General features: G+C 32.5%; 1 protein-coding gene across 6 annotated transcripts in view; it reads right to left on the reverse strand.

Moving 5' to 3' along the window:
- Positions 1-1199: 1199 nt before the first annotated feature.
- Positions 1200-16252, reverse strand: part of LOC100020173 (E3 SUMO-protein ligase RanBP2) — a 78839-nt gene continuing 63786 nt past the window's right edge. For 2 of the 6 annotated variants that reach the window (XM_056807077.1, XM_056807081.1), the window contains 10 exons: positions 14452-14529; positions 12239-12406; positions 11531-11623; positions 10233-10423; positions 9519-9831; positions 8031-8135; positions 7358-7503; positions 5337-5610; positions 4895-5229; positions 1200-3639 (listed from right to left, as the gene is read on the reverse strand). In XM_056807077.1, the coding sequence (XP_056663055.1) occupies positions 3334-3639; positions 4895-5229; positions 5337-5610; positions 7358-7503; positions 8031-8135; positions 9519-9831; positions 10233-10423; positions 11531-11623; positions 12239-12406; positions 14452-14529 (2009 nt within the window). In that variant the 3' untranslated portion in view covers positions 1200-3333. The remainder of the gene's footprint in view (positions 3640-4894; positions 5230-5336; positions 5611-7357; positions 7504-8030; positions 8136-9518; positions 9832-10232; positions 10424-11530; positions 11624-12238; positions 12407-14451; positions 14530-16252) is intronic. The other 4 variants (XM_056807078.1, XM_056807082.1, XM_056807079.1 and 1 more) reach the window with 3 other exon arrangements.

Here is a 16252-nt window from a genome sequence, read left to right on the forward strand (position 1 = left end):
ACTTGTATTTTTCTCCAAAGGAATACAAGCTTCTCAAGATTTCATTTTTCATCTTTGTATCACTAAGGCATAGAACATTACCCCACACAAAATAAGCAATTAATAAAATTTTAATTTGCCAGTCATCACATGATCTGTGACTAAAATTGAAGTTTCTTGGCTCCTAGTCTTCTTTCCGTTTCACCACACCTGAAATTCTTCTGAAAATCCCTGTTTTAATATAGATAATTTTCTTTATTAAGGAAGTTACAAATTTACTCCATAAACTTGTTTACCATGTTGAATTCCACTCAAAAACTTTCTGCAATTTCCCAAACCTAATCAAGAGCCTACAATGATAGTAATGACAGTGTAGCCAACTATTGTAATTAAAATCCTCAGTCAGAAGGGCTGCTTGGTCACTACATTATATGAAAACCAATCCAAGCCCCTACCCTAAAACTTTATTTGATATTACCTTCATTAATTTTAATCCCAAGTCTAAAATATAAATGCTTTTTAATTAAAACAATGGCTAAATTATGTGGTAGAAAATGGCATGTTACTCAAGAACCAATCTAATCTTATAAACTTTTTTTTTTTTAAAGGCTACTTTTACCTACAATTATAAGTAATAGAACATTGGAACTGGGGGCAACTGGGTAGCTCAGTGGATTGAGAGTCAGGCCTAGAGATGGGAGGTCCCAGGTTCAAATCTGACCACAGACACTTCCCAGCTGTGTGACCCTGGGCAAGTCACTTAACCCCCATTGCCTAGCCCTACCACTCTTCTGCCTTGGAGCCAATACACAGTATTAACTCCAAGACAGAAGGTAAGGGTTTAGAAAAAGAAGAAGAAGAAAAAAAAAGAACATTGGAACTAAAGAACCTTTCCAATCCCCTAACTGTACAGCTTAAGAAATATCAACTTCCCTATAATCATATAGTGAGAGTTGGATCCCAAATAACTATAACATGATTTCTCAAATTATGAAAATTACTTTAATACTTGCTGCTTCCAAAAGAAAGAAGTTCACTGAATTTTAAAATTTATCTGAGCAATCTGAATTATTCGTTACCTGTTTTAAAAAATTATCCTTGTTCTAAAAATCACCTAATGTGGTCTTCATCAGATCCATAATTTCATTCAATATGTATTAGTAAAAAGAAGAAATTTCTAAAAAGATTATTTATAAATAAGTGTACAAAATGGTGAGTAGTTTCTATTCCATTTAAAATAAGGTTTTAATGAGAGGACAATATAAAATGATCAATGTTACAAAGAAATTTAATATAATGCTGTGTGCTTCTATACAGTTCAATTTTTCTTTATATTGGAGCAGTCTCAAAATTCCTTCCAAAAATATGTGACAAATAACCTTTGGTACAATGTCTCAAGTCATTTTTTACTTTAGACCAAGTATAGGGGGAATCAGAATGGGAAAACAGAATGATACAGATAACCATTCTTTGCCAGTCTTTAAAAAAATTTTGTCACAATCAGAATGGTAATGACATTTTTCAATAAAGACTGACCTTTATTATGCAGAGCTTTAAAGGCTTTTGATATTCACCAAAAAAAAAGCCAATTCAAAGGTGTTTCTTAGTGCCTTAAATTTAGTGAGGGATGATAGATCAAAGTTTAGTCTAGGATTTTGAAAAATGCCATCAATCATTTTTTAAAAACCCTTCTTTCTATACTACCATATCACACAATACTAATTTAAACAAAGAAACCATATCAGAGCATTCCACTTCTAAGTGAAATCACTATTCCCTATATTTTCCTAATCAACTTGAAGAATGTACAATAGTTTTTAATTAAAATTGTTAAAGTAAACTTTTCCTTTGAAACTTGGCTAAGGTGTTCTCATTAAAATAATCATCCATCATGTATAGTAAGATCCTCCTCTGCTACCATTAAATTCTTCCCAAAAAATTTATTCTTGAACAGATAAATATGCAAGACATCTAATTTCTAATTACCCCAAGAAATATGATTTATTCACTGCTTTACAGTGAAAACTGAGCTGGCTAACTGAACTGTGACACTGATTTAAAAAAAAGAAAAAATAGAGGGTAGATGGTATATACTTATTGTTGGCATAAACTTATCTCAATTGCCACATAAATGTGTCATTTTTCATGTAGAATCACCCTGTAATCTCCCCAAACACACTCACTTTCCGTTTTATTTACTATCTGGATATACCTTTAGTACTTCCACATATTTTTGATTTGCATCTGACCAGGGGTTAGGGGAAAATTACATTGATTACGGTCCTAAAATCCCATGGCCAACTAGTTTTCTCACCTTTTTAACTTCCCTCCCTGGTTTTGACAGTGCTAGAATAGCTAAAGGAACATCTAACTATAGAAGAATTTTTAAATTAGCTATATGGTTGATGTTACTTTTATTTGACAAAATTCATCAAGAACAGATAGTAAAGTAACATAGTATTAAGTAACTAGAAGCAATGAACATGGTACAAAGCTATTTTTTTTAAATGTGCAATATATCTCAACTGCAAGGAAAAAAAAAATCCAAGTTCTATTGAAAGAACCAGGCTATAGATTCTGAGGTAGTAGAAACTGATGACAGGAAAGTAAAGCCCAACATTCACAAAATGCTAAGGAACAAGCCAACTGACCTATTAAAAAAATATAAGAAAATAAATTCCTGCCTGTTATAACAACACAGAAAGCTACAAATGATTGGAAGAGGGAAGTCATTCCATTAAAAACTGACTCAACACTACACATGGAGGTTAAAATCTTGGAACCTCAGAAGAGCACTTTGGGTAAGCCACTGCTCTCTTCATAGCTCCACCCAATTATAAATGGGTTGGTCTCCATGTACTTTTTGTGTCCCCCTCAAAAAAAGGCACACCAGTAGTTAAGATATCATAGCAAGTATATTTAAAATCTAAAAAAGATCCAAGTTATGGTCCCTTTACTTTTAAAACATACGGTACATCAATGCAGGAAGTAAAATATCTTAAAATCAATTTAACAGAATCAAACTGCATATGTCATATTCTTTCAACAACCAAAGAAGGGATATTGCTTTAACAATACTTATTTCATGTTAATTTTTAATACAAATCTCTGTCAGGAGTACATAAACACAAGTACACCTGAAATAGACCAGTGTTTAAACTTTTATTTCACACCATGCAATGTCAATTTTAACACATTAAAAAATGACAACAGCTATAAGCTGCAATTTTACATTTATACATTGGAAATGTCCATTTTCAAAAGCTGAACATAATCACCATATTGTTGAGAACAGCTAAGCCTCAATTTAACTGTTTACAAAGATAAAAGTTTACTATGAAAAAAGCAGTGATTTTATATTTGTCCACACTCTGTGATCATAATTCTTTTGCTCACCAACCCTTTAGGAGAACCAAATGATTCAATCTTTTTCACAGTATCCATGCCATCTTTAACAAACCCAAATACTACGTGCTTAAAGTCCAAATGTTCTGCTTTCTTCAGAAGGATAAAAAATTGAGAATTATTGGTGTCCCGACCACGATTAGCCATTGACAATAAACCAGGACCAGTATGTCTCACTGTAAAGTTTTCATCTTCAAATGTGTTCCCATAAATGGACCGTCCTCCTGTTCCATCATGTTTGGTGATATCTCCTCCCTAAAGAGATTACAATTAAAATAAATTCTGAACACAATGATTTCAACAAAATTTAAAACTTAAAAAGTTAATTTCTTCAGTAATAATCAGAAAGTATCAATTTCACTAGGACAATTCATTTTTGAATAAAGGTAAAAGCCTCAAGGGATTAACAATATTACATTAATCCACAAACAAGAATTAAAACATAGATTATTTAAAAGCTCATTTAGAAAAGAAAGTTCAAAGGAATTTCAGAATCCAATTCTTCACTTTTATAGATGAAGAAACTAAAGAGAAAGAACTCTAAGGGACTTGCCTAAGGTCAAAACAGACAAGTGTCATGGTTAGAATTTGGCACAAGTATTCTGACTTCCCACAGCAAAGAAAGTCAAGTACAGAAAGAATCAAAAGATAATAGAAGTGAACCTCCATATCACTCCTTCATTTTACAGATCAACAAAGTAATGCTCAAAAGTCTTTGGTAACTTTCCAGGATCATCCAGAATTTTACCTGAGCTTCTCTAATTCCATTTCTAGTACTTCTCAAGCTGTGCCCAAATGCCTTGTCTAATAAAATGATAAAAACTACATTTACAAAGACCTTTTGGCAGCAAAGTAGATATACAGAAACTAGAAAGTGGGAGACCAGCTAGAAAGTTACTCTGATAGCTCAGTTATCAAATAACAAACACATCACAAAATGTTATCAAACTATCTCACAACGAATGTGTATTTAAATGTCTCAGTTGAGTGTCTACATTTAGTAAAGATTTTTGTTGGTTTTTTTAATCCAGTAAAATTTAAAAACCTAAAAAATTAATAGAATAAGAATAAATATACTAAATTCCACCCAAATGACTACAAAAGATTTAGTGAATTAAAGAAAATTTGGGGAAAAAAATTTTTAAACACTAAGAATAAGGGCAGTAAGGGATAGGCAACGGGGTAAAGTGACTTGCCCAAGGTCACCCAGCTAAGAAGTGTCTGGGGTCATATTTGAACCCAGATCCTCCGGACTCCAGGCCTAGCTCTTTATCTACTGAGCCATCTAATTGGTCCTGAAATAATTCATTTTTTAACAAATTTATCTAGGAAAATTAGTTGGCAACCTGATAGAAAAGGAATTCACAGCTTATACTATACAATCCTACAAAGAAGACTACAAGAACATGGAGGAACTGAAGAAGTAAAATAACTCTCTGAACAATTCCTAACTAAAAAACATTGTCTACTAAGATTGTTCTCTACAATAAGAGCCTAGGTTCATACTTACTTGGCAAATGAAATCTGGAATTACACGGTGAAAAACTGAGTTCTTGAAACCAAAGCCCCTTTCTCCGGTGCACAATGCCCTGAAGTTCTCAGCAGTCAGAGGCACAATATTTGAGAATAATTCAATTGTTATACGTCCTAGATGTTCATCATCAGCAAATATTTCAAAAAATACTACGGGATTTGTTTCCATCGACAATTCTGCTACAAGTGATACTTGTTCCTTCTGCAGTTTTGATAAGTTATGCTGACATTCTTCAAATCTCTTCTTAAAATTATCAGACATCTCTTTAGTTTTAAATCTGACTGCAAGCTGTTCAACTTTTGCTTCTCCATCTATAAACCCAAAAGAATCCCATTTAATAGCATTGAATCTCATGAACAAATTCTATGTCATATGCAAACTTTGAATTCAAAAGAGTTCTAAGGTTACTGAAACTCACCTGCATAGTCTGTAGCAGTCCAAACTAAAGCATTATTTGAAACATTTAAGGATTTTAATTCCATTGCTTTGGTAATAACATGATTTGCACACACTTTAAAGACTTGGTCTCTTCTCATGAGTATTCGATAATAGTTCTTCATTGTATGGAAAAGGATCTTTATTTCTCCAACTCCCCGTTCTTTCCACTGAACAATGTCTCTGTCCCACCTATAAAGTTTGGCTCTTTCTTTAAACAAAATTTCTTCATCTTCTTCTCCAGATTTCACTTCCACCTAAAACAAAAGATTATTAAAGACTATTTTTCTACAACTGTGGCATTATAGCCAATTTGACTGATAGGTTGAGCCCCAGTTCCAATATTATATCCATTAGCATTCCTGAACCACAATCTCATTAACAGTGTGACATGCATTAGCTTTACCTCCTAGAGAGGGCTGTGGGTAGAACATGGAACACGTGACTAGTAGCTATCATGCTGATCTTAGCCTCAATTATAACTACTACAAACCAAAGTGATACATACCACGAATTCCAAGTGACCATTGAAATTCTTTAAGATTTGTTTTAAACTGCATACAGACACATGCAAAATTTTCTGTACCAGTATTTACCATAACAGTATTTTAGTAGTACCATTTAATATTAGCAGTATATCATTTGACTAAACCACTAAACCACAATCTCCACACACCTTTTGCATATCTTTTTCTTTTAGAAATTAAAAACATCCCTTTTCAAGAATCCATATCCACTGTTGCTTTCAATATATACGTAATTTTTAAATGTATCGCTTATTAATGTGGAAGATCAGCTTATGGCTGAAATTGACAAAGCTGAATTTGTTGATAAAACAACATTTTCTTACATGTTAGAGAATAGAAACTTTATACATTTTCAAGTTTTTATGTTGTCAAACAGCTGTCTTGTAAATAAGGGAATGTGTTGGCCAAGTTATAGCATGAGTGCTAGGGTGGCACAGAGGGTGCTGCTCTGTTCCCTGTCTTCATAGGTCCTTAAGGCATTTTTGCATGCCCCTCTGTCTAGCCCCCCCCAATGTGAGGACTTCCTCCCTCCACTGTTTGGGGTAATGCAGGGGGCTCACAGACAGCTTGAAATTGCAATTTGGGCATGCGATCTTGAAAACATTTGCCAATGCTGACCTAGGGTGTTACTCAGGAAATAATCAATCCTTCTTAGTACTATTCTAGCTATTTCATTTCATATATAACATCTAATAAGCAATTTCTATAGGTAAACATGTGGTATAAGCCAGTGATGGTGAACCTTTAGATAACACATGCAAAGTCCAACGCTGCCTTAGAACCAAAGTAACACCCCCACCCCAACCCCAGAAAGGGGAGGGGCCAGAGGGCTCCACTCAAGGGAGGAAAGTAAGTCCTTCCATTGGGCTGCTAGGCTGAGGGGAAGGGAGGCATGGTGGAGAGGAGGGAAGGGAGCGGCTCAGTAGGAGTCCCTCTGCCTTTCTAGTAACTAAATCTGGCAGATGATGATGGTGTGTGTGCCCACAGAGAGGTCTCCCTGTGCCATCTTTGGCACATGTGCCATAGGTTCACCATCACTGGTATAGGGGATCATTTGGACTTCATCAAAGCATGAAAAAATATTCTGAGAAAACTAAAATTTTTATTTTTAGTAATTTTTCTTGAATCAAATGAATGTAAAATTAATTCTTCCAGAGTTTTAGATTTTGAAATGATGTAAATCATTTTTCAGCAAATAAAAAGTGATAATTTATTTTTAGATGTAACCAATAGGAAAACAGAAAAAAACTTAAATGAATGTCATTGGGCTGATATTCAACAACTAAAGAGACAATAGAAGATAGGCCATTTAATCTCTCTAAAAATCAATTGCCTCATGTTGTGTCAAATAACTATAATTTTTATATTGCCAACATCATATGAGAATTGAATTGAAATAAAGAGCTTTGTGAAATTTAAATGCTAAAAAAACATATCATTATAGCTACAGACATCTTGTTAATCAATAACTAATTACCTCTGGTAAAGATACAATCGGTTCAAAATGTATATCTTCATTATGTACAACTTCTTCATCACTACCTTCTTCATCTTCGCCACCTTTACTGACTGTTTGCATCCCAAACACAGTTGCTCCAGTATTTGCCCACTGGAAATTTTTATCTAAGAAATATATTTTGAAAGGTTACTGAGTCATAAATTCTGAATTTTCTGCCAATAACATTTATATGGAAATTAAGCCATTTTCAGAAGTTAACTAATGTCTAATGCACAATACTCCTTATGTTTACTAGACTACTGAGATTTAAAATTCTTATTACTAAAAGCAATGTTAATCCAGTCAGCAGAAAATCCTTGAACTTATAGTGTGTCCAATTCTGTAAGAAGAAATAACACTACATGGTCAACATCATATAATCCTTACTTTGCTACAGGAAAATCAATGCTGATACTAAATAAACCTGCAATTATTGTCATCCCTCCCCAAAATAAAGACAGAGAACAGATCAACAAAATCATAACTGGAAAGAAAATAACCACTATTTTAATATAATATAGTTCATTATAACACATTACAATCATTAATTGTGATTCTAGACCTCCAATACTTCTGAGGCTCCTTAAAAACAAAGCAAATCTGAAGACAATCAAAAATGAAATTGGTTGCCTTGAGCCAAATGCTGCCTTACCTTTTGAACCAAAAGCAAAATCCCCAGAATTACCGGAAGCCAAATCTGCAAATGATAATCCTGTACTAGTACCAAATCCAAATGATAATGTTCTGCTTTCCACTTCTAAATAAAAAGTAAAATAAAAAAGAATTAAAATATTTGATTTAAGATTTATGACCATTATAATTTCTTTATCCAAGAAAAATGGATGGAAGATTCCAGCAATTTCCAACTTCTAAGAGCTATATAGTATCAACAAGACAAGAAGAGGATTTTTTTTAATAGAAGTAAAAAGTAATTAGGCACCTACTTTCATATAGCACTGTTCCAAATACCATCAAGAAGTAATAGAAGAGGGGGAAGCTAAGTGGTTCAGTGGATTGAGAGCCAGGCCTAGAGCTGGGTAGTCCTGAGTTCAAATCTGTTCTCAGATAACTTCCCAGCTGTGTGACCCTGGACAAGTCACTTAACCCCTATTGCCTAGACCTTACTGCTCTTCTGCCTTAGAACCAAGTATTGATGATAAAAAAAAAAAAGAAGAAGTCAAAAAGAAATGGTTTCTGTTCTTTCTCACTGGTTGAGGGAATTGAAAAAAACAGTGAATGAAAAAAATTAATGTGAGGTGTGGAAAGGTAGGTTGGTGCCAGATGTGAAGAGCCGGAATAAACTAAAGGTTCTTGACCAAAAAAGTAACATGACACCTTGGGAAATCGTTTTAGCATTTATGTGGAGAAACCAGAAGCAAGGGGTCTGATTAGAATGTTAATAATGCAATAGTTCAGATGAGAGGTGATGAAGGCCTAAATGTGAGTGGTAACCCTCTTGAGAAAAGAAAATGGATTCAAGAGATGTTGTAGAGATCCAATGGTCAAGATTTATCAACTGAATGAATACTTGAAATGGTAAAGGGAAGGGTTATGGACACTGTGGTCCACTTTGCAACGAAGACTCTATGATCTCAAAAGACAGACCATAGGATCATAGATTTAAAGCTGAAAGCATATTTGGACAAAACTACCCAAGATTAAGTAAGTTGCCCAAAATCATATAGAAAGTAAGTGCTGAATGTAGGATTTAAATTCAGGACTTCTCTGAACTCTAGAGTTAGTATTCCCTTTCCACTATACCATCCTGCCTCACATTCAAGAATTTTTGTTTATTATTACATTAATGGAGTCACCAAAATAAGCACAATACTAAATTTAGAAAATCATTTTCTGGTTACTGTTAGTTTTTTTTTTTAAACCCTTACCTTCTGTCTTGGAGTCAATACTGTGTATTGGCTCCAAGGCAGAAGAGTGGTATGGGCTAGGCAATGGGGGTCAAGTGACTGTTACTGTTATTTTAAACCTTCTCCACAATTTAGATGTTAGAGCAACTTTACACCTTATTAGAAAAAAAAGAGAGCTCTTCTTAAATATATGAGCATAATGGAAAGTCACTCAGTAAACATTTTCCTAAAAAAGTATTCGTCCACAGGTAAAAGCCAGCAGATTTTTATTTTACCTTGGCTTGTGGAATCTGCCTCATTTTCTTTTTTATTAGATAAGTCTACAGGTTTGTCATTAACCCCAGATGAATTGTGGGCTTCATCAGAAGACTCAGTAGTAGAGTCAGGTTCTTCAGATTTACATATGAATGAAGCAGGAACTTTAGTCTCTCTAGTAAATGCTGTACCAGATGAACTTGTAACATCCTCCTCCTCCCCTTCCTCCTCCTCCTCCTCTTCTTCTTCCTCCTCCTCCTCTTCCTCTTCCTCATCTTCCTCCTCCTCCTCTTCTTCTTCCTCCTCCTCCTCCTCATCATCATCTTGGGATTTCTAAAAACGAAATAACAAATTATTTCACGATAAAAATGTTTCTCTTCAAATAAGACTATGGAATATTTAGCTAACCAAGTTCTCACTTAAAGATTAATGACATGTCCATCTCTCTTATTCTTTTCAACCCTTTTGTCTTAAGATTGGAAATTCTTAAAAGAAATCTACTCCTGTTTCAGTCAATACCTTCTTTAGATTACAAATGCTAACTTACTTTAACAACTGAGAGCTGGGACCCATCATTAGGTTTAAAGTTGTTTAAGTCACTCCTAAGGCATAATTAGGAGAATTCGAAGAAAAGACATGTATGTAGAAGACAATAAATAAGTCAGTATATTTTCCTTTATGCTAAATGTACCAGTTATCAATTACATGAGAGAAAGAATAAAGATAATTCTTACTTTTTCTTCCTGAACTTTTTGAACCTCTGAGTTAAAGTCCTCTTGATGGCTACTGTCTTCATCAGTATCACTGCAAACACCACAGAAAAAAGTAGGAGGAAGCTTTAGTGTTTCTGCTTTTGCTCTCTCGTCAGATGTTGGTTTCTTTTCCCAGATAATTACACATTCTTTATCGTGACCTGGAACATCTCCTATAAGAAAAAAAACATTCATCATTAAAAGACAAAAGTAGGCATAAGATCAAAGTACCTGAATATGGTAATATCAACATATATTCCAATAACCAAACAACAGTAATTCATATGCCACCAAAATAAAGACTAGTGATTTTTAAAAATGCTCCTGTAGGAATAAGTCATTTATTGTAGTAAATCAAATCTTGCCTCTCCTTCTCCTACTGATATTTTCTCTCCCTACATTTTGTTTCCCCCTTTTTTCTCCCTCAGCCCAATCTCTATCAGAGATTCTGATTAATTCTAATAATTAATTATTAATAATTATCTAACAAGTTAATTCTAAAAAATTCTTCTCCCTTCACCCTATGGTAAATAGGAAAATATAACAATTAAAATTATATAGAGCAATAATTCTTTTTTTTACATACTACAATACAAAGGTATATTTAATTACTTTAAATTATGTACATTGTTTTACTTATACCGAATAAGTAAAATTGCTATGGAATTACGGATGATTCTAACTTAAAGAATATATATTTGGCTTAAAGTAAATCATATGTTAAACTAATACATTCTAGAAGAATATACTCTAGTTTCATTATACAGTTGGAAATACCCAGCTAAACATGAGGGAAAAAATGTGGGGAAAATGAATTTAAGAGAAGGGGGATTCTTAGGCTCAGAAATATTTTCTAGAATTCTAGGGAAAGATCATGAATTGGAAAAATGATGCAGAAGGCAAGTAAACAGAAAGCTGAATATAAATTCTAGAATCCATAGAAGTTGCTAGCTTCCTCAATATCCAAATTTATTTTGATTCCAGTCTCATAGAATATTTTCCCTCTAGGATAATGGCAGGTTTTTTTTTTCCTTTTTCTTGGCAGCATAATCTTATTTTGTAATGATAGACATAAGATAAAATACAATTTCTATTTATGATTCAAAGTCAACTTTGCTAAAATTTGTATATCAAAACAAATAATAGCCATTTGTATAATTTGTTACAAATCTCTATGTAAATTGTGTGTGCTTTTTAGGTTGATGCTAAGTAGACACTTTAAGATTTAAGAATCTATAAGATGTTTTAAGTGATATAACCATCATTTTATATTAGTTTACCTGCTACAAATTCTTGGGATCCTTTACATTCACCTGGGTCATCTGGATATAGTTTTCCATTAAGTTTCTTGACAGCTGTTTCAAAATCTTCATCTTAAAAATATGATTGTTGGTGTCAAACAAATGATTAAATACTGGCTAGTGCAGAGTATAACATAATTATTTAAGATGGGTTAAAAAAACATTAAATTCAAGTAATATAAATAGAAGCCAGTGACAAATATGAGACAACACACGAAATGCTAGAAAGGCATGAAGGTTAGAAAGACATTTCAAATCCTACTTTTGACATTTACTAGCTATATGAATAAGAGAAAGCCATTTAATGTGAAAATCAAGCAATTCCCTACCACTAAAAGACAGTTTGTAAGCTTCATCACTGAAGAGAGTCCCCACATAGCAAAATGATAGCAGCCACAAATATATTTGTACATGGTATATAAAAAGGATTTTTTTTTAATCTGAGCTAGATGAACTCTTTAAGATTTCTTACAAGATTCTGTGATTCGAAAATTGTTCCAACTAATTCTATGAAACAAATTAAACAGATTTCCAAAAATTTAAAACTGCATCAAAACTTTTGAGAAATTTTATATAAACCCTGGCAACATTGTAATGAGGCACATTAAATATTTATATCAATACCTAGATATGCATAAATGTCTGCAATACTAGAGGACAAGAGCAGGGGATGAAATGAGGTCTTACCATCATCTTCTTCCTCACTAATGTAATCTGGTCTATTCTTATAGCAGAAAAAAGTTGGAGGAAGTTTAAGATCAACAGCAAGAGCTTTTTGTTCCGGAGTAGGGGTTAACTCATATACAATGAGTACTTCATCTGTGTAAAGTTCTTCTGGTTCCTTCTTCACTTCAGCTATAAAAAAAATACAGTAAAATCATAAAGCCTAAGTTTTAATAATCACTATTAGAGCCTTAGAACTACAGAATAATTTCTGCAATAAGGCATATAAAAATATTATATTTTAATGCAAAAAACTCATGAAGTAATCATTTTAAATTTTTTTCATATTCTGTATGAGACACACTACTATCTTCCTACATTGAACAAAAGATCTTTTATAGTTTTAAAGAATTATCTTTAGTTATTTAGGTAAGATAATGTGCATACGTTCTAATCCAATTCTAAAACTTTATAAAATGTAAATTATTAAAGAGCCTTTTTTACTTGCTAATAGTAACTAGGAAAGAGCCATGCACATGCAATTGAAGATAAACTTTTAAGTTAGGAAAATATAACAAAAAATAAGTTAATATAAGATAAATAATCAACCTTGAATTTCGCCTGCAGGGAAATCACATAACTCCCCTTAAAATGTTATGTGGTATTAGTTTAAAAGTTCTTTATATGCCAGATTAAGGCTTTAGACAAGCACATGTCTCACACACACACACACACACACACACACACACACACACACACACACACACACACACACAAGCAATTTCATATACTGCCTAACAAAATAATAAAAAATACTCCCTCAAAAAACATGTTAATTTGAACTTCAACATTTTACCTTCAGGTAAGACCTCTGTGGCTAAAAATCATGCAAAAACTTTTCTTTATCCTAAACTTGTAGGATAGGTAACTAGATCCAAAGGAGCTAATCACAGTTTTAAGCTAAAGAGACCAACTACAACATTAAACTAATTCATGCATGGTAGGGATCCATTTATCTGTCTATAAGTGAAATAATTTTCTTTTCTCCTGCTGTCTTTACAACTAACATCTTCTGATCATCCCATTTAAGAATACTGACAACTGTTATGTTGGAAGAACATAAGGATAATATAAGGGCATACAAATAGTACAATAATAATTAGACCAAAAATAAAGTCAAGAGATGCAAGGTTCTAATCTTATTTTTTCTATGATAATAAGCTTTGTAATCTATAGAAGTCATTTCTTTTTTCAGGACTCAAAAATATTAATTTTTAATTTAATTTATTTTTAAATTTAATTTATTTATTATAATATTTAATTTAATTTATTTGTTATAATAAAAATAATTAAATTTAATTAGTTTTCAAATTAATTTTGAATCAATAATCGATTCTAGATTAAATAAAATGATGGATTAAATAAATTAAATAATTAAATTAATTTAAAGAAGAAAATTTTTAAGATGAAGGCTTGTTTTAGATCGAATCTGATCTAATCATGAAAGGATCTTTAAGTCTCTTCCAAATCAAATGTTCTGAATTATATAATTAGAACCAATTCTTGCTGTCCCATTTCAATTGTTAATAGAGTTCTTCTATTTCTTTTCAACAGAAAGAACTCTTTAAGTTTTATTTTATTTTTCAATTTAAACTATCCAATATAGCTTAATAACAAATGTATATTCAAAAAATACTATGAGTTGAAGCTTAAAGAAATCCAGCAAATATTTAAACACATGGAGATTACATGAGATCAGTGCACAGTACCTTATAGAAATCTGCTTTATCAACAATGTAATGGGAAAATTTGTTACAAGCAGTTACCTTTTACTTGCAACACTTGAAGACTGTTTTCCCCGAAAACTAACATGTGACAGTTGGCTATGCAATATATTATTTCCTGATTGAACATTTTCTATGCTATGAAATGAACAAGAAACTGAGAAGTGAATGTAGTAGGCCAAGTCAAAATGAGTGAAGTAGTGAAAAGCAATGTAGCAAAAAGTAATGACTGCGTAGAACTATCCTCAAAACAGAATAAGGCAATAAAAAAATATGTGCAAGCATTACAGTATGTTAAATTATTTTCAAAAGATGTCTTCACCAAAAATCAGCATTCTTTAACATGCATGTCTTAAATTGTTAAACATTTAATTTCATAATGCAAAAAATACTTTGTCAAAAGACTGCCAACTAAGAAAACTAAATTCATCTCACACTGAGTGCACTTTATACCTTTGCTCTCAGGCTGTGAGGAGGGGGTACTTGTCCAAAAAGCCATTGGATTAGATTTAAAAAGGCTAAAATTAAATCCTAGAAAATAAACAATGGTAAGGATTTGGGCACTGAAAGCAGGGAAAAAAAAAACTTGATTTTATTTTCCTTTTCTCCCTTAAAAACACAACACCGTCCTGTTCCCCAAACTCCTCACAAAGAAAAAAAATTAAGGTAATTTTTAGCACTTTATAGGTTGATCCAATACTATTTGATAGGCCAGTCATATCAGTTCCCACTGAATTACAAATATTTTAGTTTTCTGACCACTCTCAAAAAAAAAAAAAACAATCTTACATGAGGTTAAAAACAAACTGCCTGTGGTTTTCAGCTACACTTCAAAACACCCTCACAGTTGGAAGACTGGAGTCATAACTTAAATATTGGTAGGCCTACACATTTTCCCCAAAGAAGACTTTTAAAAAAATAACTGTTATTCTATATTGTGCCATAGATAAATCATTAAACTATACCATTAAACTGGTATAACTATATTTTCTAGTTAATGAATCCTACAAATTAGTTAAGGAACAGTAAGTGCAACTGTTTAAACATTCCCTAGTTATTGTGAATCAGTAAGAACACTGTTAGGACCTGATTCTGACACTTAACTGTGTTACCTTGATAAGTCACTTAACCCCTTGTGAGGCTCAGTTTCCTCATCTGTAAAATGAGGGAGTAGGACTAGATGACCTCTGAGGTGCCTTCCAGCTCTAGAGCTATGATCTTATAAGAAATCAACTGTGTGTTTGAAGGATTGTCTAAAAAGAAAGTTAATGTTAATTATCAGAATATTACATATAGAATGGTAGCTTTTTTGCAAACGAATATTTTTAGGTTTATGTAGATTAGTCATTTGAATATCCTTTCTTTTAAAATAGCCACTAAACTTCCCAAAGTACACTGCACAATTCATTTTTAAACACCAACTTCTATAGAAATTCACTACCAATTTCTTAAAAGTTTATAAAGAAAATTCAGTTAATAAATTATCCTGGAGGGATGCAAAATTTGAGGACAAAGTTAAAACTAAATCTTCACCTAGGAAATGAATTACAAATACAGCCATTTTCAAACAAAGGGCACAAATTGTACAAGGCCAGAAACATTTATATTTGATCTACTTTCAAAAGATTTTACTTTTAAAGGATTTTGGCCTTTCACAAAATACTGAATTAACAAAAGAATTTCAATACTTTGTGTACTTATCCATTATAACTAACCTTCACTCAAGCATATTATTGTTAATGACTGAAAATATGAAAGAAAATAGGCCACTGAAGAACCAACTCTGGCAGAGGTTTTGTGCATTAGATATGTAAATTTAAAATGTACAAGCAAAAGAATGTTAAAGGTAAGGTGAACTTTTAATAAATTTTTGATTAATATATTTTAATAAAATTGATTCCCTTGGTAATCCTGTATTTTGTATATTTAAAAACACTCTGATAAAAGATGCAGGTTTCACCAGACTGCAAAAAAATGAACATGACACAGGGACAGCTGGATGGCTCAGTGGATTGAGATATCGCTAAGCTTAGAGATGGGACTCTGTAGGTTCAAATCTGGTCTTAAGACACTTCCTAGCTATGTGACCCTGAACAAGTCACTTTATCCTATTGCCTACACTCTTCTACCTTAGAACCAACTGGTTCTAAGACAGAAGGGTTAGCACTTTTTTTTTTTAAGTACATGACAGAAAAGAAGGTAAGAACCCCTACTTTAAATTGCAAATTAAGAGATTTACATATTGTAACTATCT

This window comes from Monodelphis domestica, chromosome 8 (assembly GCF_027887165.1).
Source record: "Monodelphis domestica isolate mMonDom1 chromosome 8, mMonDom1.pri, whole genome shotgun sequence".
Classification (NCBI taxonomy): Eukaryota; Metazoa; Chordata; class Mammalia; order Didelphimorphia; family Didelphidae; genus Monodelphis; species Monodelphis domestica.